General features: G+C 36.9%; 2 protein-coding genes across 2 annotated transcripts; one reads left to right on the forward strand and one right to left on the reverse strand.

Moving 5' to 3' along the window:
- Window positions 1-8,414: 8,414 nt before the first annotated feature.
- On the reverse strand, window positions 8,415-10,602 carry LOC141337377 (thymosin beta-11-like). The gene is made up of 3 exons (XM_073843190.1): window positions 10,462-10,602; window positions 9,463-9,575; window positions 8,415-9,298 (listed from the first exon to the last, which is right to left on the reverse strand). Exons 2-3 carry the CDS (start codon window positions 9,560-9,562, stop codon window positions 9,267-9,269), a joined length of 132 nt encoding a protein of 43 aa, XP_073699291.1. The 5' UTR covers window positions 9,563-9,575; window positions 10,462-10,602; the 3' UTR covers window positions 8,415-9,266.
- A 544-nt stretch (window positions 10,603-11,146) lies between these two features.
- pwp2h (PWP2 small subunit processome component) lies at window positions 11,147-20,867 on the forward strand. Its single transcript, XM_073843154.1, has 21 exons — window positions 11,147-11,268; window positions 11,431-11,543; window positions 11,690-11,784; window positions 12,808-12,907; window positions 13,003-13,146; window positions 14,208-14,343; window positions 14,448-14,716; window positions 14,871-15,014; window positions 15,356-15,426; window positions 15,512-15,648; window positions 15,721-15,869; window positions 16,404-16,551; window positions 16,841-16,991; window positions 17,105-17,285; window positions 17,896-18,043; window positions 18,441-18,549; window positions 18,675-18,740; window positions 18,885-19,103; window positions 19,190-19,340; window positions 20,351-20,425; window positions 20,512-20,867. Exons 1-21 carry the CDS (start codon window positions 11,251-11,253, stop codon window positions 20,681-20,683), a joined length of 2,796 nt encoding a protein of 931 aa, XP_073699255.1. The 5' UTR covers window positions 11,147-11,250; the 3' UTR covers window positions 20,684-20,867.
- The last annotated feature ends 3,130 nt before the right edge of the window (window positions 20,868-23,997 follow it).

The following is a 23,997-nucleotide window of genomic DNA, read 5'->3' on the forward strand; positions in this document are numbered from 1 at the left end:
TTCAGTGCATGAGGAACCTTCCATCATCCATTGAATCTTTCCAATGCACAAACTTCTTTATAGTGGAAAAACTTCTTTTGATTATTCAAATGTTCTTTAAAATTAAAAAAGGTCAAATAAAACCTCCTTTTGAAAACTTTCTTTTGTTGGTGGTTGTTAGTGCACAAGATAAAATGTTTGGACACTCAAAGTAAATCACGGCAGTAGAGTTAATTTTAATGGATTTAAACAACTAATCATTACAACTAAGCACTGCTGTAGGCGTAACATAAAAGTATTTTCTTAACTCCTCCTTGCTTAAGTTCAGATGGAGACAAATGCTAGAGTATGCACTGCTGTGGTGTGTGCAGCTTTGTGACTATTGATGCTTTGGGTGTCAAGACTGTCATTAAGTGTGTCAGTGAGCGAATTCACCCCTTCCTTATACAAAATAACATCTGTGTTCAAATACCTTGCCTGCCCAGACATGTAAATTCAGTTGTGTGTATCTGTGTTTAGAATGTCTTTGTCTATACATGTTTGTCAACTTTCTTGCGTACTTGTACAGTATATTGTAGTGCGTTTATTACTTGATCAGGCGTAGACAAGTGCTACTTAATATTCATATTTTTACACACTTATATGACTTTTAGCTTTACTGAATATTAATAATCAAAACTAAATTTAAATTCAATCTAGCTACAAGTATCCCTTTAATTTTAACAAGGGCAAATTTAGCATGCAGTCCTCAGCCATAGCTGTCTCTGTTGGTGGTCGCCTCATTATGAAGTAATGAGTGCAATAAGAGAGCTTTGGAGCAGTTCCTCTTCCTGTCCTGGTGCCAGACATTAAAAGAAAAACAACACAAGGTGATGAGATTAGCAGACTTTAAATAAGCTTTGCATATAAGCCAAGCTTTCACTCCTAGGCACATATTTATGCCTGAACTCATCGGTTTGTGCATTAAATGTATGTCTGTACTTGACAAATTAGAACGCTCAGTAAAGACTTTTAATCTGATTCATACTTTTGGTTTGTATTTTGACCGACACCTCAGGGCAATTACTAAAGCCTTTACTAAAGCCTGTGATCCTACCTCTCCCACAAGCTTTGATACCTTAATATAAGAAATGAATTATGACCAGTGATGATTAAGACCAGTGACTAGTCTGAAATCAGATTTGCAGACAGATTTGTAGCACGGTCGTTGTCTGGCCTTAACTAGAGATATTGCCATTGTAATGTTTGACTGTGATTCCATGAGCAATCACTTAGTCATCACCTTCTAATTCCAAAGTCAACTCCATCTCCTGGTACTTCTCTTTGTGTTCCTTGTCTTGTCTGCTCCCCAGTGTGTTTGTGTGTCTACCTGGTATTCGGACCAAATGAGGATATTTGTATCTCTGTGCTGCATTTTTAAATAAAGAGTCTAAAACTGATTTTATTGAAATAAACCGATGGAAATGATTAAACCCAGTTCATGTGATAAATAAGTTTTTTCAGTTCAGAAACCTTTTGTATTTTAAACAATACAGAGGGAACTAGCGCAATTAAAACAGGAAGAAATTGCAGTTGCAGTGCTTGAACACTATTAAAACCATTTTGTAATCTATAGTTAAAAGAAGTTTTCTTTGGAAACCTAATATACAGAAATCAAAATGTAATTATAAATCATTGGACTTTCAATCCAGTGATAAGATATGAGCTAAAAGGGGAAGACAGGCTTTTCTCAAAACTATTACACTAAGATGTTCATGTTTAATTTAATGTGTTACTTGCTATTTCTTTGTAATTATCTGCGGGCTATAAGAAAGATATTATGTATTACCATGCATTACTGTATTTAGGCAGACAATTTTAGCAGAGTACAGAGAGACATTAATCTGTAGCAAAATATAATTGCTACCTTCCAGGTGTTGACATCAAGATAAACATGTTTCTGACATGAGTAAATATGGAGCAAATAACAAATCTCGTAGGGGAGTTACTGGCTAGAGATATAAGAACCCCAATTAAGACCAGATAATTTCTTTCTGCCTGGTTGAGAAGCAGGGGCATAAATGAGGAGTTAAGAACTTGACTCATTACCAGAGTTACCGCTGATCTAGGGTCAGCAACACATAGGATGGATCGTAGATGGTGCAGAATGCCTTGTGCTAATTAAAGTCTTCTCAACATGAGACTGGCATGCACCGTTATTAAAAGGCCTGTGGTTAATTAAGCTGCACTCTCTCTTCCTAGACACTTTTTCAATGTAATTAACATGCATTACATTGTGGCTCACACTTTAAAGAGGTCACTGCAAATGTGCTTCAAATATTTTGGTAGACTCAAATACAACAATATTTTGCGAGACAAACATATGAGGATTTCATAATACGTGATGGAATAGCCATAGGCGTGTCTACCTTTTAACAAGTCAAGTCACCTTTATTTTATAGCATGTCATATTGTGTCAAAGCAACTTGTATTGAACAGGATAATAACAGAATCAATGAAGCACTCCATTAAATATGATACAAATTCAGATTCAGGTGTAAAACAGCTCTAAGACAATAGTGTCCTTATTTAGATCAATTCAGATCAGTGTTGTTTCAGTTTAGTTCAATAACGATGTGGAGTTCATGGTTTACTAAATGAATTTAAACACTCATCAAGGGTAACCTGCAATTGTTACTTTAAAAAGATATTTCTAAATGATTTAACCCATATAAAATAGTTTTGGTAAAAGAATATAAATGAATGCATTTAGTTAGATTCAGCAAAATGTAATAATATTTACTTTAACTTTAGATGTTACAATTTTTAGGTTACCATTTTTTTCAACGCAGAAGGAAGGGGCAGTTTAAAAATTGAGAACAGTGCATGTTTGTGTTGTCATGTCACTATGAGGAAGGAGACAGTTGTCTTAGTGGTCAGCAATGAACTGCGTCCTACATGCACTCTCACTCACACGCATTGCACTACAGAGTGAAATTGTAGTTGTTCTAGTAAATGTCATTGCAGCTACTGACTCATGGATTTCTGAGAACTAACAAGTGCTATTACTGCTAATCTTGAGGAGAAGCAATGATGAAGCAACTTTTAATGGTGTGGGATTGAGAAAAGCAGACATACACTTTTGGCCTGTATTTTGCGACTCCATAGTGGGTGAGTCTCTCACCACAGTACTGGCTTTGAGTCTGTCAAAGCAACATTATTGATTAGTCATCCTGACAGTCAGTGCATCAGTTCAATACATTAGTGTCCATTTAACAGCTGCTGCACTGATATATGTTCAGATGGCAGAATTTAAGACACTCTGTTTGTGATGGACTGTATCAGTATTGATCTTACATCTTCACACATAATACCTCAAAGCTTTCTGTGCCTCTCCCATTTTGGGAAACGTGAAGCTGCTTGGCTGGCACATGGTATTAAAAACACACTATGAAGCTGGAGAAAAATTATGTCACTATGACAACAATGACTGGCTGATGTGTCACCTCAAGGACACGCATCATCCCAAGCACTTCACTAGTGACAGTCCTGCCCATTTCATGAGATGTGATTTTGGGAAGCGGGGAGGGGATATTCATTTTGCAAGTTTAATTTTATGATGAAACGGAAGCAGCATCAGATCTTCTGTTCCATGTAATGTATATCTGAGGATTGTTGATTGGCTGTTGAGATGTGGGCGTGGCTCTTAGTAGTGTTTGCAGATGAATATGAGTTTGCAGGGGCAGAGGTGATGAGCATTAAATGATTGAAGAGGTCCTGAAGAGGTCCAGCAAATGTCTCCAGAGAGAAGACTGATATTTTACTGGAAGATCCAGAATAGAAAATCAAGCTTCTGAACAAATTGTATAAGATTTATAATATGCATGCAGAAATTAGGGGTGAATTTTTTGGAACATTCCAAAACAATATACCAAAACAAATACAATCCAGATTCCAGAAAAGTTGGGACGTTTCGTTCAGTGCCATAAAATCAAGAATATGTTATCTGTTTATTCTTAACCTTCATTTAATTGAATAGTACAAAGAAAAAAAATCCAGTGTTTTCAGTGGTCAGATTTGCATATTTTATATACATTATATATATTATATATATATAGATTTTATATATTATGCCTCTGTCCCAACTTTTTTGGAGTGTGTTGCAGCCATGAAAATCAAAATTGGGTTATATTTACAAAAAAAAAGTGAAAGTTGGCCACTTTTTGTACTTTAGTCAATTAAATAAAGGTTAAAGAGAATAAACAGATAACATATTCTTGATTTATATGGCATTTCACAAAACGTCCCAACTTTTCTGTAGTTGGGGTTGTACTATAATATTTGTGATATGTTTGTAAAATATGTTTATTATAAGTTTATTTATGGCATCTACCAGTGGATTACAATGTATTTATGTAATTCCTTTAATCACTAAACCACAAGGTTTTTCTATATACACTCTAACACAAGTCTGTAAAAATATGGGCCAATAAACTGTGTTATGAATGGATTTTGTGTTCATTTTGGCTATATTTTGAATTACGCATTGCGTTGTATTGTGTTTTAGAGTTGAAGGAAATGTCCACAAACTTAACAGAGAAGTTACTAGTCATTTCTTCCAAGGCTTTACCAGTTTTTCTCTTTTACACATAAAAACATTCATGTATAGAACACCAATACACTAACTTTGGATGCTAGTGATTGAGCAAAGTCTCTTGGCTGTGGTTGTGGTCATTATTGCACATATTTTAGAATGTATCTCTTGCCTAAAAGGGAGGCTATAGTAAGCAGAACAAAAGAAACCACAGGAATGATATTGAGGTTATGAAACATGAGCAGTGTAAATGTCATATTAGTCTATTAATTGTATGATTTGTGTAAAAGAATATTGCAGTTTGCTGTGGTGTTTCTAGATCAGATAATAAAAAACAATTGGACATGGAATGTTGCTCAGATATGGAATACTTGAGCTCCAACTACCATGAACTGAAGTGTTATCTTGCTGTTTACAAGCATAGCGATTTGCAATACTAAAACTGTAACCATTGTTAAGACTTTCACAATATTACACAATACTAGTCCAGCACATGAGTCAGGCAGTTAAATAGAAGAATATGGCTGGGAGACTATTATGTTTCATATCTGAGAGGATTCAATTACTGTGAATTCTTACAAAGAAAAGGCAAAGTGACACCAAACATATAGACTCTAAGCACTCTAATGTTTTTCATTCTTTAAAAGTGACTACAATACTGATACTTTCTCATGTAAGTCTGGTTACTGTGGAAACAGCAGCGCAGGCCTCTGTTTACCTCAGCTAATATTGGAAACAACTGTGATCAACAGATGGAACACAGCAGTGATTGGATATGTTACTGTCTCATAATGGCTGTTGAAGATACATTATGGAGCTAACTTAACTATTTATATCTTTATTCTAATTAATAAGAATGATCTGCCATGCAATTGTTAATTTGCCCATTTAAAATTCTGCTATTTAAAACAATGTGAAATCTGAAGGTTTAAAATAATCCCCTTGGAGGTCCCTTTCCAGTCCATTCTTCATTAAGTCATCTAGCATCCCAAAGGCTCAACTTCATTTGTCTGTTTGAGCCAAGCACTGAGACATGAAAGATCACTGAACCACAATTGTATGTGCAACGGCTTGTAAAAAGCTAATTGGCTTCAGTCGGGAGTCGGGACACACTGGAACGATCAATGGGCCAGTCAGGCTTCAGCTTTCTGCTGAGGTCACACAGTGGGGCAGCTTTGAGATGGTGCCTCAACAGATGTCAGTAACATTAAGGCAGACAGTTGGGAGAGAGGAGGCTTGATACAGCATTCCACATGTAAGAACTGTAGGTCTTAATTAATAATATGGATACACATGCAGTTTAAGTAAGTGGTCATGCTTCTCTTGAAAGGTGTCATAACATTCCTAGCATTATACTGTACACTGTTATTATTCTCCTAATCACCTTAACTTTAATGTAAAAATTGCTCTGCTCCTGGTGTCAAACTCTTCTAGTTATCTTAGCTGTACAAAAACAGTCCTCTATGCTGTTTGATATTAAAAACTAGTATTTCTTATATTATTTGAGTTTAATCATGAACACTTTATAGCACAAATATATATATATTTTTTTACAGTTTACTTCTTCTAGTTACCTGGCAGCAAATAAATTAGAAGTCTTCCACATTCACAGAAAATAGCTTCTGCATTACAAAGTCTTGAGTGATCAACAGTGAAACACTTTTTCAGTGGCGTTGGCTCCGGAAGTGTTTTTCCTATTCATTTTTTCTTATGGGGATTTAAAAAAAGTCTTCAAGCCATGAACCAAACCAACCAGCTATGCAGAGAATCACAACATTACAAAAAGACAAAGATGCACATCTGTGACCTTAATGATATTAATAAGGGAAAGAACTGCATTGCAAATGACATAATCAAAATAAAAGCAATGTATAAATATGAAATTATTGATTTAATGATATAGATTTCACTTATATTAAAAAATATACAGTATATTTGACATTTATGGCAAAATATGAGTGTTGCATCTGAAATCTCGTACTTCTCTACTATATAAAGCAAGCAATAAATAAATAACAGTATGTGAAGAGAAGTAGTATGCCCAAATGTACAGCATCCATTAAATAATATGCAAAAAATAGCCAGATGACTAACTACTCAAGACAAGAATCTAAAGTTCATCTGATAAAGAATTTGTGAATGACAGTAAAGCAACACAACTGATGCTGGTACGTCACTTGTCAATGACAACATGATGAATGTAGTATGTCTGGATTACATTCATACTAAACTTAATCACATACTTTTAACAGTCACAAATAGTTATTCATTTAAGTACCTACTCAGAGAGTATGCTATTTTGGATGTAGCCAGACTATATTATGTCATTTTTATGATGTTGTATCACAGTGATTCTTGGGAATGGTATGGGTTCTTTTGTTGTGATTTGCTTGTTTCGATTCTCTAACTGGTGGAGATTTCTTTGCAGAATCATGGGTAATGTTGTTTTTCACATGGAATTCTGCTGTTGAAAACTTGAACTTATTAAAAATAAGTTGAAACAATTCAGACTGATGACTTCAACAAAAATCATATAACATCGATTAAATACCTCTGTGACCAACTTTATAGTAGTTCTGTCTTTAAAAGTTTAAAATCAATTCCACTATATGGGGAAAATGAATGGCATTTTTACTTCAAGAATCCAATTGTTACACTATAAATTACATTCTCACACATTCATGGCAAACATCAGCTTATTAAACAAAGCCCACTTAGGCTTTATTCGACAGAGTCGAATGAATGAACTATAAGTTATGTAACAGAAGCCCTGAGGAACTAGCCATTAATATACTCTGCTCAAACAGCTATTGTCAGATTCTGTGGCATGCCTGAATTTGCACTTCATTTAAGCATCAGCCTTTAGCATTTCTCGTTTTTACTAGGACAGGAATGCTTTTTTATCCTTGTATATGACATGATGTATAATTGATTGGCTAGAATGATCTAATATGTAGCCTAAAGCTCATTTTTGATTAAGATCTTAGAGGGAATGGATACAATGGATTAAGAGAGAGAGAGAGAGAGAGAGAGAGAGAGAGAGAGAGAGAGAGAGAGAGAGAGAGATGGTGAGAGGTGGGGGAAGAATTAGAAAGAGAATTAGGAAGACTTACAGATGTAGAAGAGCTTTATGAATGTATCTGCTTGTCATGTCACTGACATATAATGGACACAAACACGGAAGTCTGTCACTTCCAACCAGTGCTTTTCCTAAGAGATTAATACAGTATTAAGTGTAAATGACTTAACACCAATCCACTTACAAGAACACATGCTAAAATCCTGGTTGTTAGAGTGCTGACCACAGTTCTACTGTAGAGAAAATCACCAGAGAATGAGTTGCTTGTTCTACCAAGGAAGTTGTGGCTATTTTAATTTCACATTAAGAGGAAACACTATGCCCACTGTACTCTTTAATTAGATGCATACTTAGATTGTCCATGAATACAGGAGAGTAATGATAGTAATAACAGTTATGGTGTGGATTAACAAGTCTAAATATTATTGAGACAAGCTGATTGTGATTATTCAATGTCAGATATAGCTAAAATGGTTTCACTTTTGGTTTCACTGATATCTACTGTACTGCATGTACTTTTTACTTGTAACTTTTGAGGTTGGTTTTATACCTATTGATATATGGAATCTGTGTCACCATGCTAATGTAATTAGGTTTCAGAGGCAACACTAATCCATGGTGCAGGAGGCAGCTTTAGAAATCCCCACCACAATAGATCATGATCACAAGCTAATTGCATAGTAAGTGGATGAAGGATGAATATTCACACAATGCATTCTCATTGAACTTGATCTATCTTGCATAAGGCCAAATGACAACAAATTAAGACTAAACACAAGAAAATCCTGATAACAAAGTTTTTTTATTACAACAGTTTCAATTTTCCATTATTGATAAATGGTTTGTGGCAATATAACATGGTTGCTGAGGTTTATTTCTTTTACAAAACCCAAGAAAAAAAACTGATCTACAGCTGAAAGCGATCACATTGAATTTACATTTTGAAAGGTGATAACCGCCATACAACAAGACAACCAAGACAGGGTGCAACACATAGCAACCCCAAAACCACATCAATAAAAAGGGCACAATCAATTAAAATACAACACCAGGTCCTTAGAAGTGTTTTCACATCTAGACTGAATTTGCTTTTTTTTCTTCCTCTTTCTTACCAATTAAAAAAGCATTTCACTGAAGCAGCACTAACAAGAAGGTGTTAATCATTACCGACAAAAAAAACAAAAAACAAAGATTGTGCAGTGTATCCTAAAATTTGAAATAAAAAAATATGATGCCATAACTTTGTGAGCTGGTCACTTGTCGACAAAAAGCCACGCCTCAATCGGATGATGAGAATTTGGGGATATCCGCTAGGCCACGCCCCCTTGTCCTATGGCAACAGTAGAAACCAATGCAAAACAGCCCACGGTGGGCACCAGATGAATCCATGCCACATGCTCCTGGAATTAGAAGCGTTCTGTTCTTCTCATCGCTGGACTGGACAAGGGAGGCGGTCCGGATGCATCTAGGTGTTGCTAGAAGGGTCGGCTCATCCCATCTGACAGTGATGCAGCTTTTTTTTTTCTTTCATATTTTCTTTTTTGACATTTTGGTTACAAAGTTATACTGCTAAAAGAAGTGAATGAAAAGAAGGCAATGCAGGGAAGGGAGTGTGCACAGTGCATGATGGCAGCTTCACGAGGCCGCCTGCTTCTCCTGTTCAATGGCTGCAGACAAAGAAGAAAGAATAGAATTCACTCAGATTCTGTGTAAATTTGATAGCATTCTAGGAGAAAACTACAAATTATAACCTAAGGCCACAGATATCACAGCTTATTGTAGTTACGTAATAACAGACAGAAAAAGTACAGTTTTATGCTGCAATACTTACTTTCTTTAGATGGCAGTGGGTTTTTCTCCTGAGTCTCAGTCTTCTTCAGCTTGCTTTTGTCAAAGCTGGTGACCTCATCAAGGTTTGGTTTGTCAGACATGATTGGTTGTTTTCTCAAGGAACAAAAGAGAATACAAATGTCATTTCTTTTCCCTCTTTTTTGTCTGCAAAAGCATTTATGCAATAGCGAGGGTTGCTCCTCTAAAACACCCGAGGCTCTAGAAATCTATTGTTCATTTAGAGAAGATTTGCATCACATCCCGCTGATGTTCATGACACTGCCACACAGAACTGAACAAAACCGCACCCTTTCTGAATGGCGTCTGAGGCAGCAAAAATTGAATATTTACATAACAATAGCAGTTCCCACGCTGAGGTTACAATATGAATAATTAAACGCGACAGTATTTGTGTTTTTCTTTTAGTTGTATTTTTTCTATACTAAAAATCCTACATACTTTTGCTCATGATTCCATTTCTTTCGAGTGCACGGTCAGGCAAACCATTCAAGGCTGCCTTTTGCAGAATGTGATTGCATTCATGAAAACCACCGCCCTGTACTGACTGCTTTATCACTCTCAGCACACAATGCTGCCGTTTCTTTCAACGCCCTCTTCACCAATCACACGTTATAACACATTAGCCAACTGTGCTTTTGATACAAGGCAGCAAATGTGCCAAGTGACATAACGAGTCACATCCTTATTAATGCATTTGCAGCACAAAGAGGCTTAACAAAGGAAAATAGGTTAACCGCCTTGATCGCCTGAAGGTATCGACTTTAAAGCAACATTTGCCTATTCGTTTTTACTATTTGTAACATTCTAAAGATGTTTGAACACACCGCATTTTCAAATAAGGCATATGCTTTGTATCCCAGTATTATTTGGAAAAGATTTCACGTTCAATAAAAATTGTGATATAACGGTTTGCATTTTTACCAATTGTTAACACTGTACCAACAGCATTATTAAATATGCGTAGCTCTAAAATACATACCTTTGTAGACGGATTAGAGTTTGAAGTCTTACGCTGAATAACGTTGCAGTACTGTGGCGCGCCAATGCGCAAGCATGAAATATATAGAGGGAGATATGCTAATCAAACGCTGACGTCACTTCTCTCGTTCTCTTGGAGAACAGAACAGGGTTCAGGTAAAAGGAATTTAATATTATCCAAAGTATTCGTTTTAATCAGAGACATTCACAAACTGAAAGAAAGAAGTGACGTGGTTTATGGCAAGGAGGTCAATTCATCGATCATTTATTTTTATTTTTGAGTTTTGAGTTTTGCGTTGAAATGATTTCAGTATCGTGCCGACACCATCTGGTGGACATGTTGGACTGTAACTTTTAATTTCATGCAAACTCTTTATTTATTTATTTATTTATTTAGTTAGTTAGTTAGTTAGTTGTCAGATAGCAAAATAAGTTGCATCGCGTTAGATATGTGTATACGCGTTTTTTAATAAATAAAAAAGTAGTTACTTAGCGTCTACAAATGATATATTAAAATTAGGAGTGAAATTCATGTTCCATATGCAATGTAAACATTGAATCTTTATTTTTTTGTCCACCGTTTGTACTTATTTTCTCAATATTTTTATTTTATACCTTTCGCAATAACTTTGGGGAGATTTTTATGTGCCGATGCTGGGTGCTTTTAATTTGGTATTGACCCGGAAGTGTTTTTGAACCCATGTGCGTTCATGTATTTAGAATTGTTCACGTGTGGAACGATGGATTTGTGATGTTATTGGATATTTTGTAATATAGCATCTCAGAAAACATGAAGTTTGCATACAAGGTACTACAGACACTATTTTACTTTTGATGCTATTCTCGTGAATAATTGTATTTTTTGTTAGACATTTATGTGAGACCTTACCTGCTGGTTATCATATAAGCAAATAAACCTGATCGTTTGTTTGTGAATATTTTAATTTAACGTGTTCGTGTTTTCTTCTAGTTTTCCAACTTATTAGGGGCATTTTATCGCCATGGGAACCTTTGTTTCTCTAAAGATGGGAATTCTGTCATTAGTCCTGTTGGCAACCGCATCTCCGTATTTGATCTGAAAAAGTGAGTATAAGGCCATTTCATAATAACACTGATTTAATTGCCAGGCTAACTACGTTTGTACGTTGAAAATGCTCACTGAGTTAAAAATCTCATTCGCAAATTTTACTGTTTTAACTGACGAAATGTTGTGTTTTGTATTTCTTCAGTAACAGATCAGAAACCTTACCAGTGTCCACCACAAAAAACATCAGCTGTTTGGGAATCTCTCCTGATGGGAATCTTGCCATACTTATAGATGAAGGTATGGAAAAGTCCACCATTCTCCATTGCATATTTTTTTCTGTCATAAATACTTGGAGACCATTTTAAAAATAATTGAATCTAATTTAAAGAGTTAAATGTTGTGATGTAAAATCTTAATCACAACAACAGAAATGATAATTGTTGATAAGTGGAGTAATTTTTCATTATGAATTCTCACCAACAGTGACATTTCAGGCCATATGGCTCTTCTTCAGACAATAAAAATATTAAAAAGTAGGCACATAAATGCATCATTTTATGTGATTGTTTTTTGTGGTTAAGCTCCCTCATTGAGCTTTTTTTGCCTGCTGAATGTGCACACTTTTTGTCTCATTTTTGCTAATGCAAATTCAATTTCATATTACAGATCCCATACCTTTTCTGTGTCAACTTTGTGACACATGCCATTTTAACTTTGTACAGAAGATCAGATTTCCTTGCTTCCAGTGAAGCACACTTTGCTGTATTAAGATGATGGCACTACTGTCTTCTGTAAAGCTGCTTTATAGCTGAATCAAATTTTTGCAACATCAGCACTGTTATTGAACTTAATTAAGCTAACACTGAATATTGACACTGTTGCTTTTAGAGCTGCTTTACAGCAAAATTTGAACTGTTTCCGTTGATGAATTTCCATAATTAATTCTGCTATTTTCCTGTTTATCACTGTGAAGATTGCTTTGACACAATCTGTATTGTATACAGCATATAGCAATAAAGATGACTTTTTTTTTGGAACATGCTGGATATCATGGGTCCGCAGTTTTTTTCACAAACTTGTGGCTTTGAAATGTTGTTTAAGTAAATGCTAATGGGAGATTTTGAATTTAATGTTAATATTTTAATTCAACTTTCATCTGTAAAGGAAAACAGATAATGAAATAATAAATGACAATAAATGAGAAAACAGAAAGATTTTACAAGTGGATTTTTGAACCTCACTTTTTAAATTGCTATTTTTTTTTTTTTTTTTTTGCTGAGAGAGTTTTAGATTTAACACTGTTAAATAAATGTGTTTCAGATGGAGCAGCCATACTGGTCAGTTTGGTCACTCGGGCAGTACTTCACCATCATCACTTCCACAGTCCTGTTCACAGCGTGTCCTTCTCCCCTGATGGAAGGTCAGCTATTACACACAGCACTTATTATCTTTGTAATATGATTTTATTACAGCTCTTATTACATTTTCCCTGGTCTTGTTTCTTTGTTTTTAAAGGAAATTTGTGATAACAAAGGAAAACGTGGCTCTAATGTATCATGCACCTGGAAGAAACCGAGAGTTTAATGCATTTGCATTAGACAAGAGTTATTATGGACCATTTGACGAGACAACATGTATCGACTGGACAGATGATTCCAAGTGCGTAACAGCTTTTTTCCTCTATCATTTGATGTATGAATGCTGCTAAAAAGAGCATTCTCTTTTTTAACAGCATACTGTGAATTTTAGACTTCCTTGGACTCTTAAAGGAATAGCTCAGCCAAAAATGAAAATTTGCTGAAAATGTATTCACCCTCAGGCTGTCCAAGATGTAGATGAGCTTTGTTTCTTCATTGGACACATTTGGAAAAATTTAACCTTAGATCACTTACTGGATCCTCTGCAGTGAACGGGTACCATCAAGAGTCCAACCAGCTGATTGTAAAGTAAAAAGCTGTATGTTTGAAAAAAAAATGCATCCATCATTTGATGTTTTAACTTTAAATTGTTGCTTATGGCCAAGTCCATCATAAATTCATCTTAAATAATAAAGCTTCCTTCAGTGTTTTCCTCTCATATTAAAATCCACCACATATTTGTTTAGAACTGTTGTACCTTGTAAGCAGTGCTTGATCTGTGCATATTTCTTTCCTGATTAAGATGAGGCATCTTTTTCACTGGAGAAAGTAATGTTATAATAAGATGACTGGAAATAATGGTTAAATGTTAAAATGTCTTAATGATGGATGTTTCTTAAGCTTCACAAGATGTAAATTCATTGACCATGTGGATTGCTTGTGGATTATTGTGATGTTTTTATCAGCCGTTTGGACACTCATTCTGATGCCACCCATTCACTGCAGAGGATATATTAGTGAGCAAGTGTTGTAATGCTAAATTCTCCAAATGTGTCCAATGAAGAAACACAACTAATGTACATCTTGGATGGCCTGAACTGTTCCTGTTAGGGATCTTCATAGAGCATGTATAAAAATTTGTTTAATGTATTAATATAAACAAATCACATGTTCAGTGTTTGTTCATTTTTAATACTGATTTCCCACATAATGCTTTAGCCCTGATTTTTCTGTGAATTTCTGTAGTAATGTGTTTGAAATTTAATGAACTGCAAACAGTGCAGATGGAAATAATTAAAACATTTATCGGACCATTTTTTACTACTATGTGACTGATTAAACTCTCGCTCTGCTGATAACTAGGTGCTTTGCTGTGGGTAGTAAGGACATGACAACCTGGATCTTTGGAGCAGAAAGATGGGCGAATCTCATCTACTACTCGCTTGGTGGTCATAAGGACATCATAGTGGGCTGTTTCTTTGAGAAGGACAGCTTAGATGTACGTACACATTTATGTAGCTCGGGTGAATGTTTTTGCATTGCTGTAATGACATACCTGTGCTCACATATGCCACCTGTAAGCTGTTTCCTTTGTTTTCACAGATGTACACAGTGAGCCAGGATGGCACTTTGTGTGTATGGGAAAGTGACACTAAGCTTGAGGAGTTAGTTAAGGGCCCAAAATACTCTGAGAGAAAGAAGATGGAGGAGGAGAAAAAAGGGAGAGAAGAAAGAGACGGAAATGAAAATGATGATGTTGAAGATATTGTAGGGGAAGATGAAGAGACCAGAGGAGATGTGATTAAAGGAAGTGCAGATACACCCAAACAAGTGGAAGGCATCAAAAATGCCCGCTATTCACAGAGCAGCAAGTGAGTTTTTTCCTCTCTGAAACCATCCTTATTTCTTCTATCTATAGGACTATTCTTAAGACTTGTTCACACCAAGATCATTATTCTTGTTATGAAACATGGCAAACGCTCTTATGTCTCTGTAATTAAATTTAAAAGCTGTCTTTTACTGCAGACACTATTTTAACAAGGAGGGTGATTTCAACAAGTTGACAGCTGCAGCTTTCCACAAGAAAACACACATCCTTGTGACAGGTTTTGCATCTGGAGCATTCCACCTGCATGAGCTGCCAGAATTTGACCTCATTCACTCACTCAGGTTTGTCGCATATTTCCAGTGAATCTTGTATTTGTCAAAAATCTCCAACAGGGCTGGGAGTCAAAGCTATTTTTTTGTGAATCAGACTTCACTGTTTACAGTGTATGTTATTGTGTGCAGCCTGTGAGGTTTTATGTCTTTTATATAGAGTGAAAGATCTTGGGAGTTGTAATTGTAAAACATTCAGATGAAGATTGCTACATTTTTGCCTAGCCCTAACAAGCAGAGTATTGTGTATTTAATGTATCTTCAGTCTTAGTAACAAGTTTTTGTAACTACATTGCTGTGGCTTTATTCCATGCTGAATATTGAATTGTAATGTAGCATAATATCGAATCTAGTATTTCAGATCAGAGGATTTCTGCCATTGCTATGAATCCCACTGGTGACTGGATTGGCTTTGGCTGCTCAGGTATTGTTCTCAACTAGGTTTGTTCCACAGAGCACAACAGCATGCTGCCCTTACTGTAATGCTTTGTTTCTGTCCTGTATTAAAGGTCTGGGCCAGCTGCTGGTCTGGGAATGGCAGAGTGAGTCCTATGTGTTCAAACAGCAGGGACACTTCAACAACATGAACTCTTTGGCTTATTCACCTGATGGTCAGTATCTTGTTACTGGAGGAGATGATGGGAAGGTAAGTGTTCTAACACTAGGTTTTTGTCTAAGGAATAAAGAAGAGAGATATAGTTAAACTGTTGCTTTCCAGGTTAAAGTGTGGAACACCAACAGTGGACTGTGTTTTGTGACGTTCACTGAACACTCCAGCAGTGTCACCAATGTTGTCTTCACCTCCAGTGGCTTTGTGGTGGTCAGCGCCTCACTAGATGGCACTGTTAGAGCATTTGACCTGCACAGGTATCAGCTGTTATCCATTTTAAACTATGTACTCATGGTTGCACAATACTTCATGCTTGAGTTTCCTCTGTAATGTTTATTACTTCAGCCCATATTCTTTTGTCCTTCTCCTATGCCATATTATAAATATAATCTAAAAGTATAAATATAAATGTTACTATAAATAAGATAAATATGATTGTTTAATTAACTATTAAATAAATTGTATTCTCAAGTTTGGTATTGGTCCAAATGAAAACTTGTTTCAGTTTAAATGTTTAAAAAATGTCTATTTTATTCATCACTAAAAAAAAAAAAAAAAAGTCAGCCTGGTTTTGTTATTCAGCCTATGTTCACAAATTAGGTGTTGAATCTATTCATTGTGAGTCAAAGTAGGCTGCTCAAAAAATGATTTGCCAATTTCTCTAGTTAATAGCTCTCTTTACTTGTACACTTATGCTTGTAGAGATATAGCTTGAAGTGAATGTTTTGTATGCAAATTTTGCATTGCTAAACACCGTTCTATCTTTATTCTTACTTTGTTCTCATTCTCAGGTACCGGAACTTCCGTACCATGACGTCTCCACGTCCGGCTCAGTTCTCCTCTTTGGCAGTGGATAGTAGTGGGGATTTGGTGTGTGCAGGTTCTCAGGACTCTTTTGAGATCTTCCTATGGTCCATGCAGACTGGACGACTGCTAGAGGTCAGATACCACCTAATTAATGTCCTCGTTTTTGATCATGTGACAAGTGCACTTAATTGTTTTTTTTTTGTTTTTTTTTTGTCAATAAACAGAATACTAGAAATTACAGTTATTGACGAACTTAAAGGTAGATTTAGTATTTAGGATTTTCTTAAGGTTTGGCTTTTGGCCCAGTTGGTCTATAATTTTCCATTTCAGCCAAGAATAATCATTACAGTGCAGTTGTCATTGCTGAGCCTTAAAGTTGATATGTAATTGAGTTCTTTGTCAATCTTTACTGTTGGAGCAGGTGCTCAGTGGTCATGAGGGTCCTGTCAGCAGTTTGTGCTTCAGTCCAGTCAAGTCTGTGCTCGCCAGTGCGTCATGGGACAAAACAGTCCGTCTGTGGGATATGCTGGACAGTTGGCAGACCAAAGAGACCTTGCGGCTCACCTCTGATGGCAAGTTCACAAAGTGACCGTTTATGTAAAACTGTTTAGAGAGAAATGGAGCAGGTGGTTTGGAAAGAAAAGGATGTGTTATTTAAAGATGTCTTGCACCTGTTTTTATTCAGGACTTGCTGTAGCATATCGTCCTGATGGTCAGGAGTTGGCAGTTGCCTCTCTGAATGGTGAGATCACATTCTGGAACCCTCAGAGTGGAGGACAAGCTGGCTCTATTGCTGGGCGTCATGACCTGCAGATGGGTCGTAAAGAAACTGAAAAGATCACTGCTAAACAGTCTGCCAAGGGAAAGTAAGTTACAGCACAGATAGCTATATATACACTGCCGCTCAAAAGTTTGGGATCTGTACGATGTGTACGTATGTTTTTTAAAAAGGTATCTTATGCTCATCAAAGTTCCATTTATTTGATCAAAAATAATACTGAAAAAAAGTAATGTTATGAAATATTATTGCAATTCAAAATAATAGTTTTTTTATTTATTTTAATATACTTTAAAATATCATTTATTTCTGAGGTGCAAAGCTGAATTTTCGTCAGAAATCATTCTAATATACTGAGTTCTTACTGTTACTGTCAGTGTTGGAAACAGTTTTGCTGCTTAATATTTTTTGAAACCTATAATATTTTTTTCAGGATTCTTTGATAATTAAGATGTTAAGAAGAACAGCATTTATTAAAAATAGAAATCTTTTCTAACAATAAGTCTTTACTATCACTTTTTGTCAGTTTAACCCATCCTTGCTGAATTAAAATATTAATTTCTTTCAAAGAGAAAGAAAGAAAAAATGTACTGACCCTAAACTTTTTACGTTACTTCCAGTAAGCCTAATTTACCCTACTGAACCTAGATGTGTATGAAACCGACATTAATCACTTATTTCCTCCAACTGATTTGTAGGTCCTTCACCTCCTTGTGCTACTCAGCAGATGGTGAATCAATCCTTGCAGGTGGGCAGTCAAAGTTTGTGTGCATTTATAACATCAAGGAACAAGTTCTGATGAAGAAATTTGAGATCTCCTGTAACCTCTCTCTGGACGCAATGGAGGTACATACACTCATATTAAGCAAACTTATTTGTTTGTATTCACTGCAGACATAATAAATCTATAACGCAAAACTTACCATTTTGATAATGTTAAGACTATTTCTTCATAGCATATTCTAATTATTTACTTATTAAAAGGGTTATGAACTCATTATGTGACATATAATAGAAACATACTATACATTTCAGAACTCACAACATCCTCATTAGTCCAAAAACTTTAGCTTTTACTGAAACCAAGCTTCCTAAATGACTGATTTAGTAATTTGAGTTTTTATTACGATAAAGAGGTAACACAAATCAACATCTAAATCCTACTAACATTGTACGTGCACCTAAGGAAACATAAAAATGAGAAAACTCTAGCTTAAGTAATTCTGCCATGTTCTTTTTTCAGGAGTTCCTTGACAGGCGTAAGATGACTGAGTTTGGTAGTCTCTCTTTAGTGGATGAAGGCGCAGGGGATGGAGACGGAGTGGAGCTCAGTCTTCCTGGAGTCAAGAGAGGTGAGTCCACATCTGCCAATCAGTATAGCTGAGCATTTTGTTTTTAAAAGAATTGAATGAATTATTAGCTAATGTATACTGGCTTTTGGATGCAACTCTCATGCCTGTCTCTCCTCATCTATAAGGTGATATGAGCTCCAGACACTTCAAACCAGAGATCCGTGTTAGCTCTCTCCGCTTTTCTCCTACTGGTAGAGTTTTTGTCTTTACAGCACAACACACTGATAGAGATTTCAGTATATTGAACTATTCTGAATCATGTTTATCCAGACTTCCTAATATTTTCATTCAATACGGAGCGGAATGATGATGTTTTGGCCTACTTCTCCATTCAGGACGCAGTTGGGCGGCAACTTCCACTGAAGGGTTGTTGGTCTACTCTCTTGATGCCTCGCTGGTGTTTGACCCCTATGATCTAGACATGGATGTCACGCCGGCAAGCATACGGCACCAGGTGAAGAAAAAAGAGTGGGCATCGGCCATTTTGCTGTCTTTTCGGCTAAATGAAATGCCACTCATAAAAGAGGTTCTGGAGGCAGTTCCTTATGACCAAAGTATGTTCCCTCCTAAACTTGTCAATACATATTCAAAATACATAATTTTGTTGTCATTCCTTTCATGTTATTGTTTGATATTTCAGTTACAGTTATATGTAGCTCACTGCCAGATGTGTATGTGGATAAGCTTCTGAACTTTGTGGCCTCAACATTGGAAAAGTCCAACCACCTACAGTTCTACCTCAGCTGGGCGCAGTGTCTGCTTACCTTACATGGACAAAAGCTCAAGAACCGGTCAGCACCATAACTTTTTTTCAGAATGAGTGTACAATAGTTTTGAGTTATTGAAATTATACTATATTTGCTGTCTTTAAATTGCCCATTTTTGCACTTAAAGGGATAGTTCACCAAAAAATGGAAATTCTGTCATTAATTACTCACCCTCATGTCGTTCCAAACCTGTAAGACCTTCGTTCGTCAGAACACACATTAATGGCGCTTTTCCACTACACAGTACCAGCTCGACTCGACTCGGTTTGGTTTTCCACTGTGTAAAAGTTGTACCTGGTTGTCATAGCGACGCTGCAAGAAACTGCCGTGATGTAATCTTCTACGCGACACACACCCGCTGTCTGCACCTCCTCGTTTGACCACGGCGTATTCTTCCGAGTTGCCATAATATGTAATGGATTGGATATGTCACGCAATCTCTGGCCAAACAGCAGTCTGCTGTGTTTTCACGTCACATTTTAGTATCGCCTTAGCTCGCCTCAGCTCGCTTGGAACCTCGCCGGAGGTGGTACGAAAAAAAGTACCTGGAAGCCGGTACAGGTACAATTTTTACACAGTGGAAAACCAAACAGAGCCGAGGCGAGCTGGTACTGTGTAGTGGAAAAGCGCCAAAAGATGCTTTTGATGAAATCTGAGAGCTCTCTGGCCTTCCATAGACAGCAAGGGTCCTACCATGTTCAAGGTCCAGAAATGTACCAAAAACATTGACAAAGTAGTCCGTGTGATATCAGTGGTTCAACCGTAATTTTATAAAGCTACGAGAATGCTTTTTGTGCGCAGAAAAACTAAAATAACAGCTTTATTCAACAATACTTAAACGTATATGTGTGGTGCTGCTGATGTATAACATGAATGCGCTGCGCCTTGTTTGCGTTCAGAGGAATGTTTGAATAAATTTGTTATTTTAGTTTTTTTCCCATGCAGAAATGTGAGGAGAAATGGTTCATGCCCTATTTTGCAGTGTTTTAACTGTTGTTGAGCACTGTTAGACTGTTAATGTGTCTCATTTTCAGATCTGGAGCTGTATTGCCTACTGTACAGCAGCTGCTGAAGAGCATCCAAAGACACAGTGATGATCTGTCCAAACTGTAAGCTTTACATAATTCTATAAAGAAAGCAATGTTAGTTTTTCTTTATGGGTCAAGTTTAAATATAACTTTTGCTTTCTTCCTAGTTGTGACTGGAACATTTACAACATTCGTTACGCCGCTGCGCTGTCTAAACAGAGAGGGATGAAAAGAGCAGCAGCAGAATCCCTTAGTGATGAAGAGGAGGAGGAGGAGGCAATGGATTCTGGAGGTGATGAGGAGAATATATCGGATGAGTCTTTAATTGTGGAAAACTGATCATGAACACTTCAACTGAAACATAACAGCCACTTTAGGGCTTGGACAAGCAGTTATTGTGCAGATTTATGTATTTTGTCAGTGTAAACATGGACAGACAGCATTTACAAACTTGTAAAACATGATATGAAACAGTTTAGATTTTTATATGTAACAAATAAACATTGGCTCAACTATTGATAAACGTGTTGTTGATACTTTTTTTATTCTTGTTTGATGAATGATGTGGAAGCTAGTTTCTGCCGCGGAGTGAAAAAACAAATAAGGTAATTGCAGCATGTTTGAAAATTCTGACTTTTTGTCCTGGCAATTCTGAATTATGTCACGGTTAGTTCTGTTTTAGTTTATAATTGCAAGGAAAATGTCTCAGTTTTGAAAACTTGCAATTACCATTTTATTATTTTTTGTTTTATCTCTGTTTTTAATTGTGGTGGAAATAAGCGTATATAGAAAGAAACGATTTTTGTCTTATTATAGAGAAACTGTTGATTGAAATATAGAAAGAGTGTTCACAGGGTTTGTTTTGTTGGATTGTTTTCAAATATGAATAGGCCACCGCAGCTTCTTTACATGCCTAATAATGAGCACAGTGTCTCCCAAATTATTTATGTCCCATTTAGCTGTAGCTGTGATGGCAGACTGACCATAACATTTGCATAGAATTGTATGCACAGTATTGTTTCCATAATGTATGCTTAAAATTTTCGGTGTAACAGTATAGTGCTTGAAACATCAATCCTTTCCACAACCATTCCACATTCATGAGGACTGCTGATGGTGAAGTCTCTATCAGTGGTTTTTTTTACATTAGTCTTTTATAAGGGCTGCACAGTTAGGGAAGAGTAGGGTAAGTTGTGCCACTAGGCACAGAGAATAAACCGCTAACCCCCAAACCATACTATGAGTTACTGTGAATACTATGGAATCAGTTAATCTCTTTATGATTTTAAGTGTTAAAGGGATAGTTCAAAATTTTATGTTTATCTGCTTACCTCCAGGCATCCAAGATTTAGGCGAGTTTGTTTCTTCAGTAGTACACAAACAAAATTTTTTAACTCAAACCGTTGCAGTCTGTTAGTCATACCAAATTTTGAGAGTAAAAAAACAGACAGAACCAAATTAATCCCTGTGGCTCGTGACGATACATTGAGGTGTGTGACGTAGTGATTCTAGATAGGCCTGTAACCCCAATCACGCTTCACAGAACAATACAAATATACAAATACAAAATAAGCTCACTTTTACAATTGAAAAATTTCTTTTTTAATTTAACTCAAAATGGGGACTTGTTTCTTTTTTTCCTATAGCTTGCTTATTCAAAGCATATCAAAGTGCAAAATCAATTACAAGAACAAAAAAAATTATCTTATGACATAATCATCATATGAGCAATCATTAGATCACAATCATCTTTTTTCAGAACAGATAGAAGAATTTACGAGTCTTCAAAGATAAATGACTAGAGATCAAAATAATGTTGGTCAATATTCAGACAAAATGCTTATCCAGAAGTCCTTTTTAGTTCAAAGTCCATAATGGAAGCAAACCAAACAATGCATTTGAAAGTTTGTGTTCTTAAGCAAAGGGTTCAAGAGAAGGATGTTTGTGGGCTTGTGTAGATGTGTGTGAATGTGCTGTGTGTAGTATGGGATAAAAGTCCGCTAAACCCATCTTTTCCAAGAGTCAGTGGTGATTTAAGGCTCCATTTAGGAGCGAGGATGAACTGTTCAAGGCCTACCTGAAGTCCAACGTACAATCAGAATATCTGCGGCCTGTCCGAGACTAGACGAAACTCACTCACGGTCACAGCATTTCAACCCCATGTAGTTCAAAACACAGCTGATAAACGAATGGCATCGCGAACATCCGAACACTCGTTCACTGTGTAGCTGGCGTAAGCCTTGTGACCCGAAAACCTTCAGTCTCGTTGATTCATGATCAGCATCATACTTCACAGTGCTTACTGTCTGTTGATTAAGCATTTGTGTATCTCAAACACTGCTATGGAAAGGAGCAGCTTGCTGGAACCTTGATAGTCGACACACTCTTCCGCAGTGCAGCAAACAAAGCTTTTAAAACACAGTAATATCAAATCTTGTCTAAATTCTGGCACATTTTAAACGTCTAAAGACTCCAGGCAGTTCAAACTGTTTCAACTTTGGCACTTGGTGTAGTGGAAAGAAGCCTTCAACCACATGCACACACACACCTGCATCTAAATTAACCTGATTCCATTTCCTTCTGGTTGCTGACTCCTCCTACTTGTTGCAGTGCATTATGGGTTCTGTAGTTTTTTTCCGTCACAGGTGTTAAGACACAAAACGATCGGTCTGTACAAGAAACGTACTCGGTTACTAACGTAACCTCGGTTCTCTCAGAGAGGGAACGAGTACTGCGTAAGCGTAAGCTTACGCTTGGGGAAAATCCTTTCCGCGAGAGATATTGAAGCCAAAAAATTATCCTTAATTTTGTATTAATGTAAAACGCGTTGCCGCAGTGAGCAGACATAGGCGAGGCGTATTGTGTGCCTATTGGCTGCTCTGCAGCAACTGCAGCACCTATCGAGCGAGGCTTGGCGCGAAACCAGCTCCAATGAGGGCATTTTGCGCCTAATACGTCATCTCCCGCCGAAAGTGGCGTGATCCAAGCCTATAAATATCGCTCGAAGGCAGCTACACTCTGGTTTTTTCATCATAAAAGCGCCCAGAGCACGCGCTTGCACGGCAAGGTACGCAGTACTCGTTCCCTCTCTGAGAGAACCGAGGTTACGTTAGTAACCGAGTACGTTCTCTTACGAGAGGTCTCTCGTACTGCGTAAGCGTAAGCATGCCAAGATCTGATACCATAGACCCGAGGGCGATAGCCCGGGGTTCATATAGTGCTTGAACGTGCTTGAACGTATAAGGGGATTAGGACCCTAGAAACACTGGCTCCTGGTGTATCCGGGCAGGTAAACGACCTGGATAAACTTGGAACATGGGTCTAGATATCTGTTAATATCTAGACCGATAGCAACTTGGCCTGTAGGGCGGGAACCTCCAAGTTGTAGAATCTTATGAATGTAGACGGAGAGGCCCAGCCTGCCGCCGTACAAATGTCTCGTACGCCAGTGCAATAGCATCCACTATCCATCTGGATAAAGTCTGTTTTGACGCAGCCATTCCTTTAGAATGCCCGTAAAACGAGACAAACAGCTGTTCTGTCTGTCTAAAAGCAGACGTGCGAGACACATAGACTCTTAGCGCTCTCACTGGACATAAGAGTCTCGCGTCAGCCTCTTCATCCACAACCGGCAGAGCAGACAGTGCGATGAC

This window comes from Garra rufa, chromosome 6 (genome assembly GCF_049309525.1).
Source record: "Garra rufa chromosome 6, GarRuf1.0, whole genome shotgun sequence".
NCBI lineage: Eukaryota > Metazoa > Chordata > Actinopteri > Cypriniformes > Cyprinidae > Garra > Garra rufa.

Excerpts from the sequence above, each read along its gene's own strand:
- LOC141337377 (XM_073843190.1), bottom strand. The coding sequence starts at position 9,562 with ATGTCTGACAAACCAAACCTTGATGAGGTCACCAGCTTTGACAAAAGC. Across the intron at positions 9,299-9,462 it reads CCCACTGCCATCTAAAGAAA|CCATTGAACAGGAGAAGCAG; the intron begins GTAAGTATTGCA and ends CTTTGTCTGCAG.
- pwp2h (XM_073843154.1), top strand. Across the intron at positions 12,908-13,002 it reads TCCTTCTCCCCTGATGGAAG|GAAATTTGTGATAACAAAGG; the intron begins GTCAGCTATTAC and ends TTGTTTTTAAAG. Across the intron at positions 19,104-19,189 it reads GGCAGTTCCTTATGACCAAA|TTACAGTTATATGTAGCTCA; the intron begins GTATGTTCCCTC and ends TTGATATTTCAG.